This window comes from Aegilops tauschii, chromosome 6 (genome assembly GCF_002575655.3).
Source record: "Aegilops tauschii subsp. strangulata cultivar AL8/78 chromosome 6, Aet v6.0, whole genome shotgun sequence".
NCBI lineage: Eukaryota > Viridiplantae > Streptophyta > Magnoliopsida > Poales > Poaceae > Aegilops > Aegilops tauschii.
The window spans coordinates 141,682,811-141,702,030 of NC_053040.3; the positions used below are offsets into that span (position 1 = coordinate 141,682,811).

Here is a 19,220-nt window from a genome sequence, read left to right on the forward strand (position 1 = left end):
CCGACAATTGGAGTGACAAATCCTAATCTCGAAATACGCCAACCCAACAAGTACCTTTGGAGACACCTGTAGAGCACCTTTATAATCACCCATTTACGTTGTGACGTTTGGTAGCACACAAAGTGTTCCTCCGGTAAACGGGAGTTGCATAATCTCATAGTCATAGGAACATGTATAAGTCATGAAGAAAGCAATAGCAACATACTAAACGATCGAGTGCTAAGCTAACGGAATGGGTCAAGTCAATCACGTCATTCTCCTAATGAGGTGATCTCGTTAATCAAATGACAACTTATGTCTATGGCTAGGAAACATAACCATCTTTGATTAACGAGCTAGTCAAGTAGAGGCATACTAGTGACACTCTGTTTGTCTATATATTCACACATGTATTATGTTTCCAGTTAATACAATTCTAGCATGAATAATAAACATTTATCATGATACAAGGAAATAAATAATACTTTATTATTGCCTCTAGGGCATATTTCCTTCAGTCTCCCACTTGCACTAGAGTCAATAATCTAGTTCACATCGCCATGTGATTTAACATCAATAATTCACATCACCATGTGATTAACACCCATAGTTCACATCGTCATGTGACCAACACCCAAAGGGTTTACTAGAGTCAGTAATCTAGTTCACATCGCTATGTGATTAACACCCAAAGAGTACTAAGGTGTGATCATGTTTTGCTTGTGAGATAATTTTAGTCAACGGGTTTGTCACATTCAGATCCGTAAGTATTTTGTAAATTTCAATGTCTACAATGCTCTGCACGGAGCTACTCTAGCTAATTGCTCCCACTTTCAATATGTATCTAGACCGAGACTTAGAGTCATCTAGATTAGTGTCAAAACTTGCATCGACGTAACCCTTTACGACGAACCTTTTGTCACTTCCATAATCGAGAAACATATCCTTATTCCACTAAGGATAATTTTGACCGCTGTCCAGTGATCTACTCCTAGATCACTATTGTACTCCCTTGCAAAAATCAGTGTAGGGTATACAATAGATCTGGTACACAGCATGGCATACTTTACAGAACCTATGGCCAAGGCATAGGGAATGACTTTCATTCTCTTTCTATCTTCTGTCGTGGTCGGGCTTTGAGTCTTACTCAATTTCATACCTTGTAACACAGGCAAGAACTCTTTCTTTGACTGTTCTATTTTGAACTACTTCAAAATCTTGTTAAGGTATGTACTCATTGAAAAACTTATCAAGCGTCTTCATCTATCTCTATAGATCTTGATGCTCAATATGTAAGCAGCTTCACTGAGGTCTATCTTTGAAAAACTCCTTTCAAACACTCCTTTATGCTTTGCAGAATAATTCTACATTATTTCTGATTAACAATATGTCATTCACGTATACTTATCAGAAATGTTGTAGTGCTCCCACTCACTTTCTTGTAAATACAGGCTTCACCGCAAGTCTGTATACAACTATATGCTTTGATCAACTTATCAAAGCGTATATTCCAACTCCGAGATGCTTGCACCAGTCCATTGATGGATCGCTGGAGCTTGCATATTTGTTAGCACCTTTAGGGTTGACAAAACCTTCTGGTTGCATCATATACAACTCTTCTTTAATAAATCCATTAAGGAATGCAGTTTTGTTTATCCCTTTGCCATATTTCATAAAATGCGGCAATTGCTAACATGATTCAGACAGATTTAAGCATAGATACGAGTGAGAAACTCTCATCGTAGTCAACACCTTGAACTTGTCGAAAACCTTTTTGCGACAATTCTAGCTTTGTAGATAGTAACACTACTATCACTGTTTGTCTTCCTCTTGAAGATCCATTTAATCTCAATGGCTCGCCGATCATTGGGCAAGTCAATCAAAGTCCATACTTTGTTCTCATACATGGATCTCATCTCAGATTTCATGGCCTCAAGCCATTTTGCGGAATCTGGGCTCACCATCGCTTCTTCATAGTTCGTAGGTTTGTCATGGTCTAGTAACATAACCTTCAGAACAGGATTACCGTACCACTTTGGTGCGGATCTTACTCTGGTTGACCTACGAGATTTAGTAATAACTTGATCTGAAGTTCCATGATCATCATCATTAACTTCCTCACTAATTGGTGCAGGAGTCACAGGAACAGATTTCTGTGATGAACTACTTTCCAATAAGGGAGTAGGTACAGTTAACTCATCAAGTTCTACTTTCCTCCCACTCACTTCTTTCGAGAGAAACTCCTTCTCTAGAAAGGATCCATACTAAGCAACAAATGTCTTGCCTTCGGATCTGTGATAGAAGGTGTACCCAACTGTCTCCTTTGGGTATCCTATGAAGACACATTTCTCCGATTTGGGTTTGAGCTTATCAGGATGAAACTTTTTCACATAAGCATCGCAACCCCAAAATTTTAAGAAACGACAACTTTGGTTTCTTGCCAAACCATAGTTCATACGGTGTCGTCTCAAACGGATTTAGATGGTGCCCTTTTTTTACGTGAATGCAGCTGTCTCTAATGCATAACCCCAAAACGATAGTGGTAGATTGGTAAGAGACATCATATATTGCACCATATCTAATAAAGTACGGTTACGATGTTCGGACACACCATTACACTGTGGTGTTCCAGGTGGCGTGAGTAGTGAAACTATTTCACATTGTTTTGACTAAAGGCCAAACTCGTAACTCAAATACTCTTCTCTACGATCAGATCATAGAAACTTTATTTTCTTGTTACGATGATTTTCCGCTTCATTCTGAAATTATATGAACTTTTCAAATGTTTCAGACTTCTGTTTCATTAAGTAGATATACCCATATCTGCTCAAATCATCTGTGAAGGTCAGAAAATAATGATACCTGCTACGAGCCTCAATATTCATCGGACCACATACATCTGTATGTATGATTTCCAACAAATCTGTTGCTCTCTCCATAGTTCCGGAGAACGGCGTTTTAGTCATCTTGCCCATGAGGCATGGTTCGCAAGCATCAAGTGATTCATAATCAATTGATTCCAAAATCCCATCAGTATGGAGTTTCTTCATGTGCTTTACACCAATATGACCTAAACGGCAGTGCCACAAATAAGTTGCACTATCATTATTAACTTTGCATCTTTTGGCTTCAATATTATGAATATGTGTATCACTACGATCGATATCCAACAAACCATTTTCGTTGGTGTGTATGACCATAGAAGGTTTTTATTCATGTAAACAGAACAACAATTGTTCTCTAACTTAAATGAATAACCGTATTGCAATAAACATGATCAAATCATATTCCTGCTCAACGCAAACACCAAATAACACTTATTTAGTTTCAACACTAATCCCGAAAGTATAGGGAGTGTGCGATGATGATCATATCAATTTTGGAACTACTTCCAACACACATCGTCACCTCGCCTTTTACTAGTCTCTGTTTATTCTGCAACTCCTGTTTTCGAGTTACTACTCTTTAGCAACTGAACCAGTATCAAATACTGAGGGGTTGCTATAAACACTAGTAAGTACACATCAATAACATGTATATCCAATATACCTTTGTTCACTTTGCCATCCTTCTTATCCACCAAATACTTGGGGCAGTTTCGCCTCCAGTGACCAGTCCCTTTGCAGTAGAAGCACTTAGTCTCAGGCTTAGGTACAGACTTGGGCTTCTTCACTTGAGTAGCAACTTGCTTGCCGTTCTTTTTGAAGTTCCCCTTCTTCCCTTTGCCCTTTTCTTGAAACTAGTGGTCTCGTCAACCATCAACACTTGATGTTTTTCTTGATTTCTACCTTCGTCGATTTCAGCATACCTTCGAAAGAATTGACCGAGGAGCCGTATGAGGTGAAAATCTCATGTACGGTTCTGTAAAGGGACAGTAAGGGTGACTGCAGGAAGAGTGAACTAGTAGGCTTCTTGATCCTCCAATCAGTGGTAGTCACAAAGCAAGAGCTCGGGAATTACTTTCGTCATCCCTTGCATACTATAGTTCATCACGAAGTTCTACTAACTTGGTGATGGTGACTAGAGAATTCTGTCAATCACTATTTTATCTGGAAGATTAACTCCCACTTGATTAAAGCGATTGTAGTACCCAGACAATCTGAGCACATGCTCACTAGTTGAGCGATTATCCTCCATCTTTTAGCTATAGAACTTGTTGGAGACTTCATATCTCTCAACTCGTGTATTTTCTTGAAATATTAACTTCAACTCCTGGAACATCTTATATGGTCCATGACGTTCAAAACCTCTTTGAAGTCCCGATTCTAAGCCGTTAAGCATGGTGCACTAAACTATCAAGTAGTCATCATATTGAGCTAGCCAAACGTTCATAACGTCTGCATCTGCTCCTGCAATAGGTCTGTCACCTAGCGGTGCATCAAGGACATAATTTTTCTGTGCAGCAATGAGGATAATCCTCAGATCACGGATCCAATCCGCATCTTTGCTACTAACATATTTCAACATAATTTTCTCTAGGAACATATCAAAAATAAAACAGGGAAGCAACAACACGAGCTATTGATCTACAACATAATTTGCAAAATACTATCAGGACTAAGTTCATGATAAATTTAAGTTCAATTAATCATATTACTTAAGAACTCCCACTTAGATAGACATCCCTCTAATCCTCTAAGTGATCACGTGATCCATATCAACTAAACCATGTCCGATCATCACGTGAGATGGAGTAGTTTCAACGGTGAACATCACTATGTTGATCATATCTACTATATGATTCACGCTCGACCTTTCGGTCTCCGTGTTCCGAGGCCATATCTGTTATATGCTAGGCTCGTCAAGTTTAACCTGAGTATTCCGCGTGTGCAACTGTTTTGCACCCGTTGTATTTGAACGTAGAGCCTATCACACCCGATCATCACGTGGTGTCTCAGCACGAAGAACTTTCGCAATGGTGCATACTCAGGGAGAACACTTATACTTTGATAATTTAGTGAAGGATCATCTTATAATGCTACCGTCAAACAAAGCAAGATAAGATGCATAAAGGATTAACATCACATGCAATCAATATAAGTGATATGATATGGCCATCATTATCTTGTGCTTTTGATCTCCATCTCCGAAGCACCGTCATGATCACCATCGTCACCGGCGCGACACCTTGATCTCCATCGTAGCATCGTTGTCGTCTCGTCAATCTTATGCTTCTACGACTATCGCTACCGCTTAGTGATAAAGTAAAGCATTACATGGCGATTGCATTTCATACAATAAAGCGACAACCATATGACTCCTGCCAGTTGCCGATAACTCGGTTACAAAACAAATCACATCATGTCTTGACCATATCACATCACAACATGCCCTGCAAAAACAAGTTAGACGTCTTCTACTTTGTTGTTGCAAGTTTTACGTGGCTGCTACGGGCTTAGCAAGAACCGTTCTTACCTACGCATCAAAACCACAACGATAGTTTGTCAAGTTGGTGCTATTTTAACCTTCGCAAGGACCGGGCGTAGCCACACTTGGTTCAACTAAAGTGAGAGAGACAGACACCCGCCAGTCACCTTTAAGCAACGAGTGCTCCGAACGGTGAAACCAGTCTCGCGTAAGCGTACGCGTAATGTCGGTCCGGGCCGCTTCATCTCACAATACCGCTGAACCAAAGTATGACATGCTGGTAAGCAGTATGACTTATATCGCCCACAACTCACTTGTGTTCTACTCGTTCATAGCATCAACGCATAAAACCAGGCTCGGATGCCACTGTTGGGGAACGTAGTAATTTCAAAAAAAATCCTACGCACACGCAAGATCATGGTGATGCATAGCAACGAGAGGGGAGAGTGTTGTCCACGTACCCTCGTAGACCGACAGCGGAAGCGTTATCACAACGCGGTTGATGTAGTCGTACGTCTTCACGATCCGACCGATCAAGTACCGAACGTACGGCACCTCCGAGTTCTACACACGTTCAGCTCGATGACGTCCCTCGAACTTCGATCCAGCCGAGTGTTGAGGGAGAGTTTCGTCAGCACGACGGCGTGGTGACGATGATGATGTTCCACCGACACAGGGCTTCGCCTAAGCTCCGCAACGGTATTATCGAGGTGTAATATGGTGGAGGGGGGCACCGCACACGGCTAAGAGTCTCAAGGATCAATTGTTGTCTCTGGGGTGCCCCCTGCCCCCATATATAAAGGAGCAAGGGAGGAGGAGGCCGGCCCTAGGAGGGGGCGCACCAAGTGTGGAGTCCTACTAGGACTCCCTAGTCCTAGTAGGATTCCACCTCCCATATGGAATAGGAAAAGAGGAAGGGAAAAAGAGAAGGAAGGAAGGGGGCGCCCCCCTTCCCTAGTCCAATTCGGACTAGACCAAGGGGAGGGGTGCGGCCACCCTTGAGGCCCTTTTTCTTCTTTCTCGTATGGCCCAATAAGGCCCAATACGTATTCCCGTAACTCTCCGGTACTCCGAAAAATACCCGAATCACTCGGAACCTTTCCGAAGTCCGAATATAGTCGTCCAATATATCGATTTTTACGTCTCGACCATTTCGAGACTCCTCATCATATCCCCGATCTCATCCGGGACTCCGAACTCCTTCGGTACATCAAAACTCAATAAAACTGTCATCGTAACGTTAAGCGTGTGGACCCTACGGGTTCGAGAACTATGTAGACATGACCGAGACACGTCTCCGGTCAATAACCAATAGCGGGACCTGGATGCCCATATTGTCTCCCACATATTCTACGAAGATCTTTATCGGTCAGACCGCATAACAACATACGTTGTTCCCTTTGTCACCGGTATGTTACTTGCCCGAGATTTGATCGTCGGTATCTCGATACCTAGTTCAATCTCGTTACCGGCAAGTCTCTTTACTCGTTCCATAACACATCATCCCGCAACTAACTCATTAGTCACAATGCTTGCAAGGCTTATAGTGATGTGCATTATCGAGTGGGCCCAGAGATACCTCTCCGACAATTGGAGTGACAAATCCTAATCTCGAAATACGCCAACCCAACAAGTACCTTTGGAGACACCTGTAGAGCACCTTTATAATCACCCATTTACGTTGTGACGTTTGGTAGCACACAAAGTGTTCCTCCGGTAAACGGGAGTTGCATAATCTCATAGTCATAGGAACATGTATAAGTCATGAAGAAAGCAATAGCAACATACTAAACGATCGAGTGCTAAGCTAACGGAATGGGTCAAGTCAATCACGTCATTCTCCTAATGAGGTGATCTCGTTAATCAAATGACAACTTATGTCTATGGCTAGGAAACATAACCATCTTTGATTAACAAGCTAGTCAAGTAGAGGCATACTAGTGACACTCTGTTTGTCTATATATTCACACATGTATTATGTTTCCGGTTAATACAATTCTAGCATGAATAATAAACATTTATCATGATACAAGGAAATAAATAATACTTTATTATTGCCTCTAGGGCATATTTCCTTCAGGCGCAGCCCCTCCCCTTCCCCTATATATACTTGAGGTATTTGGGGCTGCCATACACACGAGAACCTCTCTCTCTTGGCACAGCCCTATCTCTCCTCCTCCTCCTCTCCTGCGGTGCTTGGCGAGGCCCTGCGGGATTGCCACGCTCCTCCATCACCACCACGCCGTCGTGCTGCTGCTGGATGGAGTCTTCCTCTACCTCTCCCTCTCTCCTTGCTGGATCAAGGCGTGGGAGACGTCACCGGGCTGCACGTGTGTTGAACGCGGAGGCGCCGTGGTTCGGCGCTTAGATCAGAATCAACCGCGATCTGAATCGCTACGAGTACGACTCCCTCATCCGCGTTCTTGCAACGCTTCCGCATCGCGATCTACAATGGTATGTAGATGCACTCCCCTTCCCCTCGTTGCTAGATTACTCCATAGAACGTAGCAGAAATATAATAATAACCATTTATTATTGCCTCTAGGGCTCCGGCGTGGGGACAATTTGTCCCTCGGCCGGCAAGCGATGGGCCATTCACTTTGCCAAATATCCGGCCGCCCGGAGCTCAGTAATGTCCTCCTCCTTGACGGAGGAGACCATCCACTTGCCCTGACCACCGGATCCGGACATGGTTGCTTGAGTGGAAAGGAGGTGAAAACTTGGGTGCTGGAGCTCGAGATCGGGAAGGCGGAGACGGAGAGAAAGCGTGAGAAGAGGAAGAGGGGATCCTTATCCTCTTATAAAGGCAGCAAACATTAAACGCCTCCTCGCTCGCCTTAAGATTCGCCTATTCCCAAAGGTTGTGCAAACTGCACGGTTGGGTTACCCATGCCCGCATTGATGAGAATCCCGCAATAAGGGGACACGATCTGTGCTTTGACAAGACGTGCTAGCGACCGCGTCTTGAAACATGGGACAAACGGTTCGAAATTATGACCGAACGGACGTAATGCAGAAAGTTGTTAGCGGATGGAACTCATGTGGAATATATATATTCTCTCTGCGGTTGTGCATGGTGTGTAACAGGTCCGGATACAATCATCGCGTCCGAAGACTATCTTGGAAGTTCGGAAGAAGGGGAACCCGCCTTGCAATGCCGAAGACAATCTGCGTGCCGGACTCCTCGTCATTGAAGCCAGGTTCAGGGGCTACTGAGGGAGTCCTAGACTAAGGGGTCCTCGGGCGTCCGGCCTGTTATCCATGGGCCGGACTGATGGGCTGTGAAGACACGAAGACCAAAGACTATACCCGTGTCCGGATTGGACTCTACTTGGCGTGGAAGGCAAGCTAGGTGACCGATTATGAAGATTCCCTCTTATGTAACCGACCTCATGTAACCCTAGATCTCTCCGGTGTCTATATAAACCGGAGAGGATAGTCCGGATAGGACAGATTCATTACCATATACTCATAGCTAGACTTCTAGGGTTTAGCCATTACGATCTCGTGGTAGATCAACTCTTGTAACACTCATATTCATCAAGATCAATCAAGCAGGAAGTAGGGTATTATCTCCATAGAGAGGGCCTGAACCTGGGTAAACATCGTGTCCCTCGTCTCATGTTACCATCGATCCTAGACGCACAATTCGGGACCCCCTACCCGAGATCCGCCGGTTTTGACACCGGCATTGGCCGCCTGTGCAACCGTGTGGTGTGGAGAAGGCGTTGATGGACTGGTGCCCGTGTAACAATATGATGCGGAGGAGCAGGTGGTGGTCTGGGTGCCTGTGCAACTATGTGGTGCGGAGGAGGAGGTGATGGCTTGCGTGTATCATCATGCGAGAATGGGAGAAAGATGGAGAGATGGGCGGGGCATGTGGCGTGGTGGTGGACTGACGGCGCCCATGCAGCCATGTGACGCAAGGAGGCGGTGATGGGCCAAGCTGACGCTAAATGTGTAGGTGTGCGATGGTACATCACTTTGATACGCGTGAATATAGTTGGCCGCATCATTAATTTCCCTCGTACCAGTTGTACATGAGCGGCATGCAACCCTTTATTTCTTGCGAAAAAGTAGTCCCTCTGATCTAAAATAATTGTCGTGGTTTTAGTTCAGAGAGTAAGTGACACGTAACTCATCAAGTGTTGGACAAACATAGTTGGATGGTTGACCCAAACAGTAAAGAATACCTACTATTGGATGGTTAGGACGACATTGGTATCCCCTGCCCATCAGAGTTCAAGTCCCAGACTTGACATTGGTGCTCGCATTTTTCTGGATTTATTCCAGGCCTTTTGATGATTTGCGTTTGGCGGGAGGAGACGTTCTCGTCGACTATGAAGGCGTCTGTGGCGACTTCATCAATCTCAAGATAATGTGCCGACTCAGTCTTTAAGAGATGCTCATAGGGATAGGGTGTGCGTGCATGTATTCATATGTATGAGTCTATGCTCGTATATGTGAGTGACTTCGATTGTACCGTGTTAAAAAAATATCTACTCACATAGTAAGAGACTGTGGTTTTCCAAAGAAAAACTAAGTGATTGTTCCATAAAAATAAGAAACGTGGTCACTTGACCCTTCCCAGCCCCGGAGCACTCATAGCGCATACAATCGAGGGACCTTAGATATTGTAGTGATATGGATAGATTTCGTCAAACTTTGGGTGCGATGGAGGCAACTATAGTGCTATAGGGAAGCAGCTTCATATTTTTGGCCTAGTAGGACTGCCTATTAGGTTGGTTTGCGTAAAAAAATAAGAAAATCACACAAAACATAAGGCACCTTTAGTGCTACATACAAAGCAACTTCACTGCATTATGTGTACCTGTAAATTTTGCTACATTATCCCAACTTGCCTATCATGACTGCTCAGTTGCCTATTGTTGATGATCAGTTGCCGATTGTTGATGCCCAGTTATCTATAAATACTAAATTGCCTACCATTGATGCCCAGTTGCCAGCTGTTGGTAATTAGTTGCCTACTATTGCTGCTCAATTGCCTAACTTTATGAACATAGTTGCCTGCAATAGTGTGAAGTTGTTTACCGTTGTTTTTTAAGTTGCCTACAAACAGTCTGAAGTTGCCTAGATTGACCACCAAGTTGCCTACCATAACTAGCAATAGCAGACACAAGAGTATCAGCTAGACGACTTCATAGTAGTATACGCAATTTAGAAACAATGACATATGAGCATGAATAATATGCAACTTCAGTACTGGTGAGGAAGTTAGAAGAATGTTAGATAAATTTAATTAGGACCCAAAATGCAGTGAAGTTGCCTATTTTTTGCAGTAAAGTTGCCTCTATTATAAGAAAAGTTGCTTACAAAGGCAATGTGATTTTATCTACCTCCTTTTGAACTTGTTCTCTATTACTAGTTAGTTGCTTATTGTTGTTAATTAGTTACTTTTAACGGATCGAGGTTGCTTCTGTTAAACTCGCCTCATCTCGCATTAAAGTTGTTTTTGGAAAAAAAATCATCAAAACATATCCATGCGGGATTTAGTTTTAAAGAGCTCGTCGCGACCTGGCTAGCCAACACTAGCGCTCAGTACAGTTGGGGGGCGCAAACTCCCCCGAAAAAGGAAGGCACAAGGTTCTCATAACATCCATCTCAACATAGTTTTAAACTTTCGAATCATGATAGACAACTTAAATCCCACAAAAACTTTTCAACATTGTAGCCAACTTAGATCCCTTGATGGACAACCTTTATAGTATTGTAGGCAATCGAGGATCACTCGCAGAAAACTTGACAACTTGGTTTTTGAGGTAGGCAACTTAGAAGCCATGTTAGAAACATTTGCACTCTATGGTAAGCAACATTTGCACTATGTGATGTATGCAACTTAGCCACCATGGTAACCACCTATTACACTACTGCACACAGCTAATTAGGAGGGTACTAGGCGAATTCACTTATACACACAATTCAATTCATATAGCATCAAAGTTGCTCATGTTTAGCACTAAAGTTGCCTCATCCAGCATCAAAGTTGCTTTTGAGAAAAACACATCAAAACATATCCATATGAGATCTAGTTTTGATGAGCTCGTCATGACACACCCAACAGTGAAAACGGTTCTTCAGTCTGACACTCGGTTCAAAAGTTGTAGCTTTTTGAAAAAAATGAAACGGAATAAATAGGTGATTGCAACACATACATGCACACTGGCGCTGGTTATTCACATGCATGTGGGCGCGGTCCCCACACTCTGTCACCGTTCGCTGTCTTAAATAATCACATGCGTTAGCACATGCATGCATCAGACGGCTTCGATGCATACGCTCGGGGGCTCCAATTAATACAGCTGCTAATAAATATGGGAAAAATCTATGCCGCGTGAACATGACGTTCGTTGGAGTCTCCCTCTAGTGAATTGTCATTAAATAACATTTCCGTTCCTTTATCAGTTGCAAAGAACCAAAAGAAGACACACAAGCTGACAACCATGATGTGCGCATCACTGTACACATACGTGCATACACAAACATATGTCCACAATAGATTCCTTTCAGCGTGTGTTTGAAATCGCAAGCTAGTAAAAAAAATTGACGTGAATGGCAGGAGCTCTGTCTTTGCTTTATAGTTTTTTTTTCAAGAGTACGCAAATTGCGTACCTTAGCTTTATAGAAGAGAGAAAATAATGTACAAGAGTGTTACAATCCTAGCCACCAGTCACAAGCCGACAGAGGCCATGGCAAACTCCAACTCCACACACTATGATAACTCCTCACACAATGTTGTCAACTCCCCACCCACCCGTTGTCGCCCACATGCGCAGCTCATCAAGAATCCTAGATACTAACTCAGAGGCGGAAATAGATGGAGTCGCCGGGTGGAAGACTCGAGCATTTCGTTGCTTCCATAATTGCCAACACACCAGAATCACCAGGCTATCAAAAGCTTTACGGGTCTCCTTGCGAATCAGCTTTCGGGTGCTACCCCACCAAGATTCCAAGTTATCGTTCGCCACTGGCGCTAAGGTTGGCGCAGCCCTAACGCTGGTCAAGATCATGTGCCATACCTGTCGTGAATAGACGCACTGGATGAGTAGATGTTCCATGTTGTGTTCCTCCTGGTCACACAGATAGCAAGGGGAGGGGTCATCCTGTAACCCATGTCGTAGCCTCCGGTCAGATGTCCAGATTCTATGTTGTATCGCGAGCCACAAGAAGATTTTGCAAGTGAGGGGTGCCCAGCATTTCCAAATCCATCGCGCGTAGGCCACCCTGATTGCACCTTTGAATAGCATTTGATAAGCTGAGGCCGAGGTGTAAACTTGCTTGGAGTTCCAGGGCCATATCGCCTCGTACCTTTGAGTAGGATCAAGATGTGTTGTAATGGCAATCTCCCAGAGCTTGATTAACTGAACTAAATCGTCGGTGGTAAGCTCTCCTGAGATGTCCGCGGTCCAGCGGTGGTTCAACAGTCCATCATACACTGTCCGCTTGTTCACCGTCTGAGTGCGAACCTTGCTCCATATGCCCGGAGCAATCTCCTTAGCAGTTCCACCATCCATCCATCTATCCTTCCAAAACAACACCTTGTTGCCATCACCAAGTTTCCAATGCACTAGGCTGTCAAAAGCCCTCTGAACCTGAGGATCGCTCGCCATCGGTAGCCCATGCCAGGGTCGGTTCGAGTCAGTACGCCTGAGCCACTCCCAACGCAATCTTAATGCCAGGCCTTGACGGTATAAATCAAGCAGCCCAAGGCCACCTAGGTCTTTAGGCCTGCAAACTCTTTGCCAAGCCACAAGGTATTTTCCTCCATGAATCACTTCCGACCCTTCCCAAAAAAATGCTCTGCACCGTTTATTGACTTGCTCAATTGCCCATTTAGGAGCATCTGCTATGATAAGATGGTGAGTGGGGCGCGCCATAACTACGTCATGCACCAGCACTAACCTCCCTGCCCTAGTGATCAGCCCTTTTTGCTAGCCTGGCATGAAATTAAGCACATTGTCCACAATCGGCTGCACTCCGAGCACGTCAATTGCCATATGGATAGCTGCAGCCCCAAGTACTTGCAGGGGAAAGACTCCATGCTCCAGGGCATGGCACCCTCGACCAGCTCCTTGTCACCATCCTCATCTCTAATCATGATGGCCGTGGACTTAGAGTAATTTATGTTCATGCCCGAAGCGATCCCGAATATGTGCAAAGCCTCCTTGACAAATCTAAGATCCGGAATGGTTGGTCTAACAAATAATACGACATCATCCGCATAGATGGAGAGTCTTTGCATGGGGGTGCAACCCGGCATCTTGCTCAAGACTCCACTCTCCTGTGCTCTCGTGATTAGGGATGTGAGGACATCCATGGCAATAACAAAAAGCAACGGCGAGACCGGATCTCCTTGCCGAAGCCCTTGAGCATGAGAGAATTTTTGCCCCGCATGTCCGTTAACCACCACGCGTGAGCTGGCCGTAGAAAGCAAGATCGCAATCCAGGACATCCAAGTGTCTGAAAACCCCTTGGCACGAAGAACCTCAAATAAGAATGGCCAAGATAAGGTGTCGAACGCTCGCGAGATATCCAACTTGAGTAAGACACCTTTTGCTCTCCGACGATGTAGGGATCTAGCCACCTGTCTCACTAGCAAGAAATTGTCGTGTAGATTCCTCCCCTTGATGAATGCCGATTGGTTGGCGTGGACGAGCTCATTCATGCGCGGCCGCAATCGATTTGCGAGTAACTTGGAGCCGATCTTGGGCAAGCTATGAACCAAACTGATGGGACGGAAAATCTCCCACACGACATGCGCCGGCCTTCTTAGGGATAAGAGTGATCAGGGCTTGGTTTAGTCTTCCAAAGCCGCGGCCGTTACCAAGAAAGAGATGGTGGATGGCGGCAAGCAAGTCTCCTTTGATAGTGCTCCAAGCCTTCTGAAAAAAGAGGCCAATAAACCCGTCCGGGCCCGGCGCGCGATCCGCTGGCATGTCCTTGATCGTGGCCCAAACCTCCTCCTCCGTAAAGTACACGTCCTGATCCAGTAAATCCACCGGCTGGATCCCTAGAAACTCTAGATCAATGGTGTTCTCGCGCCCTCTTGCCGAGCCAAGCAAGTGTTTGTAAGTTTGGAAAAAAGATTTCCTCCTTGCCGTGCTGATCCGTGATAAGGTTACCATCATGCATGATCGCCGGTATAAATTTTTTTGTCTTCCTGCCATTTGCCATGAGGTGAAACAGCTTGGTACTAGCATCTCCTTCCTGAAGCCATCGAAGTCGTGTGCTTTGCTTTATAGTAGGGGAAGAAAAAGGGTATAGAATGGATTCCCCTTCGGGGAAGATCCGAGTTCAAACACTCCTACATCAGTGAACTGATAATCACTCAGACAAATTAAAACAAAACTCTCACACTCTCTCCCTCCAGGCTTCCCTGAAGCACCTAACGTCCTCTTGAATTAGTCCCGTAAGAGCAAAGGCCGAAACGTGCCAACATATATCGATCCGAGCTAGTAAATTTATGACCATCAGATATCGGTATACACCGAAACGCGCCAACATGTGCGTAGGTTGCTACGATACAAACACTTGAATTGCCATGCTTCCCCGGCTTCATCGGCAGTTCATCACTCAAGCTGTAATTATTACTTACGCCCTCCGTTCAAAAATACTTGTCGGCCAAATAAATGTATCTAAATGTATTTGAATTCTAGATACATCAGTTTTTATATATTTCTCTGATAAGTATTTTCAGATAGAGGGGTATTATTTTGAAGGAAAAATCAAACAGTATTTTGTACGCACCGCTATACAGATGGCAGGGCACATACATATGTATCTCGCGGTCAATGTAAAACGGGCAGGCCACACCATGCCAGGTCGCCAGCAAGCGCTGGCTGAGACACAAACATTTGGGCATGACGCAAGTCACCGCACATATAGCTGCTTAATCAAAAACCAAAAACAGGTATACACAACTAAAAGGAGTTGCAGATCAACTTATGGTTAAACGACTAGAAGGATAGTGATATCTTCGGTCCATCAGAACTAAAGTTAAATACATGTTTTGTGGCTTCCGCAACACCTCACGTTCCAGTACTCCACAAGCAAAGCCCGGGCGGCTGGATACGACGACGTTCATTATCTGCTCCAAAAAATTTAATAAGTAGATAACGATATCACACATGCATTTACCGATCCACCCCTCTACGCGTGAAAGCTTGACCCCACTGAAAGACTTGCGTGTGCAAGGAGGCAAAACATTAAGCATGGTTAATTTATTTTAGCTGATTAACTAAGCTAACTCGAGTTGGGTTGGACTTTTCCCAGTGTCGGTTTAGACGACGGTTGTGACTTTGACCTGCCGTCAGCGGGTCGTCATGGCACATGTGTCAATCGAGCTCCCAGTGGACCCCACATATCTACATTCTGTACAGGCTCAACGGCTGAGATCGATAGCCCGCAGGTCAGCCATCAGTTTTTTTTTTCACAGAATGTAGTCATCAGTTAATTAATCACGGTAAGGAACACGGTACATGGGCACTCGAATATGTTAGTCAGAGAACAAATTAAGGAGCTGATATCTTATCTTTTAAAAGATGAACAGTTACAGGCGGCAGGCACGGCTAAAGAAAGAGACACATTTATTTGAGAAAACAACATGTGATCAATTAGGAGCGGCGACTTGACCAGCAGTGGTGGTACTATAGTACAGTAGATGCATGCATGGTGGTGGTTGCAGTTCCCAACTTTGCTTCCGAGACAAGCTAAGGCGTCCAATCTAGAAGGAGGAGAAGATTCCTCGCTATCAAGTTGTTGCCGCTGCACTACACGACACACCGAAAGCTAAAACTATTTACATGCCTTCCGTTTCACATGCACCTAATCAACTGTAGCTGAACCTGTAAAGTGTGTGGTGGCTACTATTACAACTAGTTATTACTGTCTTAATCAGCTAGCCTTTGCTTCATCCCATCCCTCTCTACAGCAAGGCCAGCAAAAATTAACCTTCGAAACAGCAATCGTCGTCTTCCCAGAGCGGAGAAAGCTAAGCTTGCTGTTCTCTCTAGCTCTCTGATTAAGTGTACCTTAATTGATCAACGGGGTATGGGGTGGAGTGGTGATGTGATCATCCGAAGTTGTAGCCATTGGGGGTGTTAGTGGAGGCCGGCCGGGGCAGCATCTGCGCCGCCTGTATGCTCTGCAGCAGCAGCCTGTCCTCCGCCGACGACTCGAACCCGTGCAGGAACGACATGTCCGCGCCGCCGCCCCCGGCGTGCATGCCGCCGTAGTCGCCGTACTGCTGCGGCCGGAAGAGCTGGCTCTGCTGCTGCTGCTGCAGGGACGACGTGGCGGCGGACGGGCGGTGGTGGCCGAGGTGGTCGAACGACATCACGGCCGAGGTCGGCGACGGGCGCACCGGCATGCCGCCGCCGAGGCCGTAGTCGCCGCCGCCCGCGCCGAAGCTGATCACGGGCCCGCCGCCCGCGCCGGCCGGGCCGTAGGGGCCGGAGGGGATGCCGGTGAACTGCTGCACCATGGCGCGAAAGTTGGTGGTGTCGGTGTTGAGCAGCGTGACGGGCGCCCGGCGCGAGGCGCGGGACCTTCGCCGCGCCGGCTTGCCGACGCGGCCCCCCTCGACCCCGGGCGCCGACCTCATGGGGCTCCCGCCGCCTGAGCCCCCGGACGTCGGGCTCGACACCGTCACCACGCTGCCCTCCGCCGCCGCGGCCCCATTGCCGCCGACGCCGTAGATGCCCGCCCAGTGGCCCATGTTCGCGCCGGTGTCGCCCATGGCACGCAGTAGCACTGACCGCAGTAGGAGGGAGGAGTAGAGTTCTCGAGGCGGACGGGGAAGGCGTCTACTTATAGGAGACCCGCGACGAGTCAAAGGGGGTGCTCGGGGAGACAGCCCACCGTTGGATGGAGAGGACGGGTGATCGGACGCGGGCGCGGGCGTGGGGTCGCCTTCTGGAACGTGGCTGACCCGCGCGGGTTCCGCGAAGCGTCGCGCCCGAGGTGGCGGCCCACTAGCGAACGGGTCGTTGGCGCGGGGCCCGCCTGCCCGCACCAGCGAGCCCCCGGCGATGGCGCCGTTAACTCGAGGCAGCTGAGCCGATTCCTACCTCCCCTACTCTCTCTCTCTCTCTCTAAAAGGAAAAAAAGATGTTTGAATTGGGTCGCCTGCGCCGGCTTGCGTGACGGAGTGGCGTCGCTGTTGGTGGCGCCGGCCGCCGGAAGCACGACCGTCCTGTCGGGCTCGCCGCAAGCTAACGCTTCATGGCCGCCGGTCAGCCGGTGCACTGCAAGCACGCGCGGCGCCTCCGTGCGAAGCGCACGTCCACTTGTGGCGTGCCAAATCGAGCACGCGCGTGGACGACCTCTGTCTCTTGTGAACGAGATCCGGGAGACGCAAAGATTTAGCCGGCAAACAGTGGTCGCTTTTCACGCTCCGTCGATGGGCTGTCCGCGCTTTACACAACATGCGTTCTTTTCATCTTCTCTTTTTTTACGTGTGTGAACCGGCCGGGGGGCGAAGGAAGAAGAGAGTAAACGAGGGAATATCGTGGCACGCAGGCAAAGCGAGAACGGTCGACCGGGGCCGCCGCGAAGCTTCCACCAGCTAAAGGCCAAAGCCGACGGACGGCGACGTGCATGGCGGGACGTGCGCTGAAGCTAGCACCACTGTGTGCGCGCGCGCTGTGACGTTCGTCGGCACGTGCCCCTTTGATCGGATCCCACTTGGACGACGACGAATGTGCATGTCTACACTACACGGGCGGCCGGTGGATCGCGGGGAGGATTGCTATTGTATGTCTTTTACTCCGCCTCGGTGGTTCAAATGCACCGGGAACAACAACTCCATGTCCACCGGACATTTCACAGGACATTCGGATGCATGTGCACCGGGAACAAAAACTCCATGTCCATAACAATGATCGGCTATAATTAGAGGAAACAGGCTAAACCATAGGCCAAGGGCATGATCTCTACCCACTGACTATTAATAAACGGTGAAACAAGCAAACAAATGCACCGTCAACTCACCAAGCACATTGACACGCCAATGAATGACAACGAAATAGTCCCCACACGCGTCATGGCATCCTCACACCCTTCATTGAGTGAGCCAGATCCGGCGTGGCCATCCCAAGGAGGGAGGTGAAGATCCCAACAGGCTTCCGAGGAAGCACATAAGACACAATGGCCATGCACCTATCATCCTCACACATACATTTTGTCTTGTTAGTTTGAGAAAAGAATGTGGCAAAAGACATCACAAGATTAGAACTAAGTGGTAAAATATGACAAGAGCTTTTAAATGAGATACCTGTTGGCATAAGCCGTGACTTGATGAGTTGATGGTGAAAGATGAAATTTACTCAAAGAAAAATCTTATGCAAAAAGTGAGAGTTAAAAGTGCACATTTAACCGGCATATGACCCTTGCTAGGTATAAGCCAATTTTAAAACGTCTTGAACTTGTAATCTTATATCGATGTGACTATATAAGCCAGCTGATTTATTTATTTTTCCTGTGCAAGTCAATTTTGTCACTTGTTGGATGGGCCATTGTTTTCCCTAAAGACCCTCATTTTCTTCTTCCTCTTCCAGCGGCTTGCCTCCATGCCTCTTCTTCGGCTGCAAGGTCGCGCCTTGCTACCACTCGATGCACTGTCCCTACCTCCGACGAGGTCCGCATAATCCGAGCGGGGATAAACAACTAAAAGCCCTCCTCCTCCACCCGCAACGGTCAAGTCACCGCCCCACGCCGTCTCCATTTACGACTCATTCCCTGCCCGGCCTCGAAGTTCCGCCTTGCCTCCTTTCCTTCTGCCTGAAAATCAGCTTTATATCAAATGTTTTTTTATGGTGACTTACACCAATTCAAGTTTGAGACCCCTTACAAATAAC

General features: G+C 46.5%; 1 protein-coding gene across 1 annotated transcript; it reads right to left on the reverse strand.

The window, feature by feature from the left end:
* Nucleotides 1-15,859: 15,859 nt before the first annotated feature.
* On the reverse strand, nt 15,860-18,233 carry LOC109738665 (uncharacterized). The gene has a single exon (XM_020297759.4). The coding sequence runs from the start codon at nt 17,099-17,101 to the stop codon at nt 16,436-16,438; it is 666 nt and encodes a 221-aa protein (XP_020153348.1). The 5' UTR covers nt 17,102-18,233; the 3' UTR covers nt 15,860-16,435.
* Nucleotides 18,234-19,220: the final 987 nt, after the last annotated feature.

What these genes read in the sequence shown, in the direction of transcription:
- LOC109738665 (XM_020297759.4), bottom strand. Translation starts at nt 17,101, where the DNA reads ATGGGCGACACCGGCGCGAACATGGGCCACTGGGCGGGCATCTACGGC.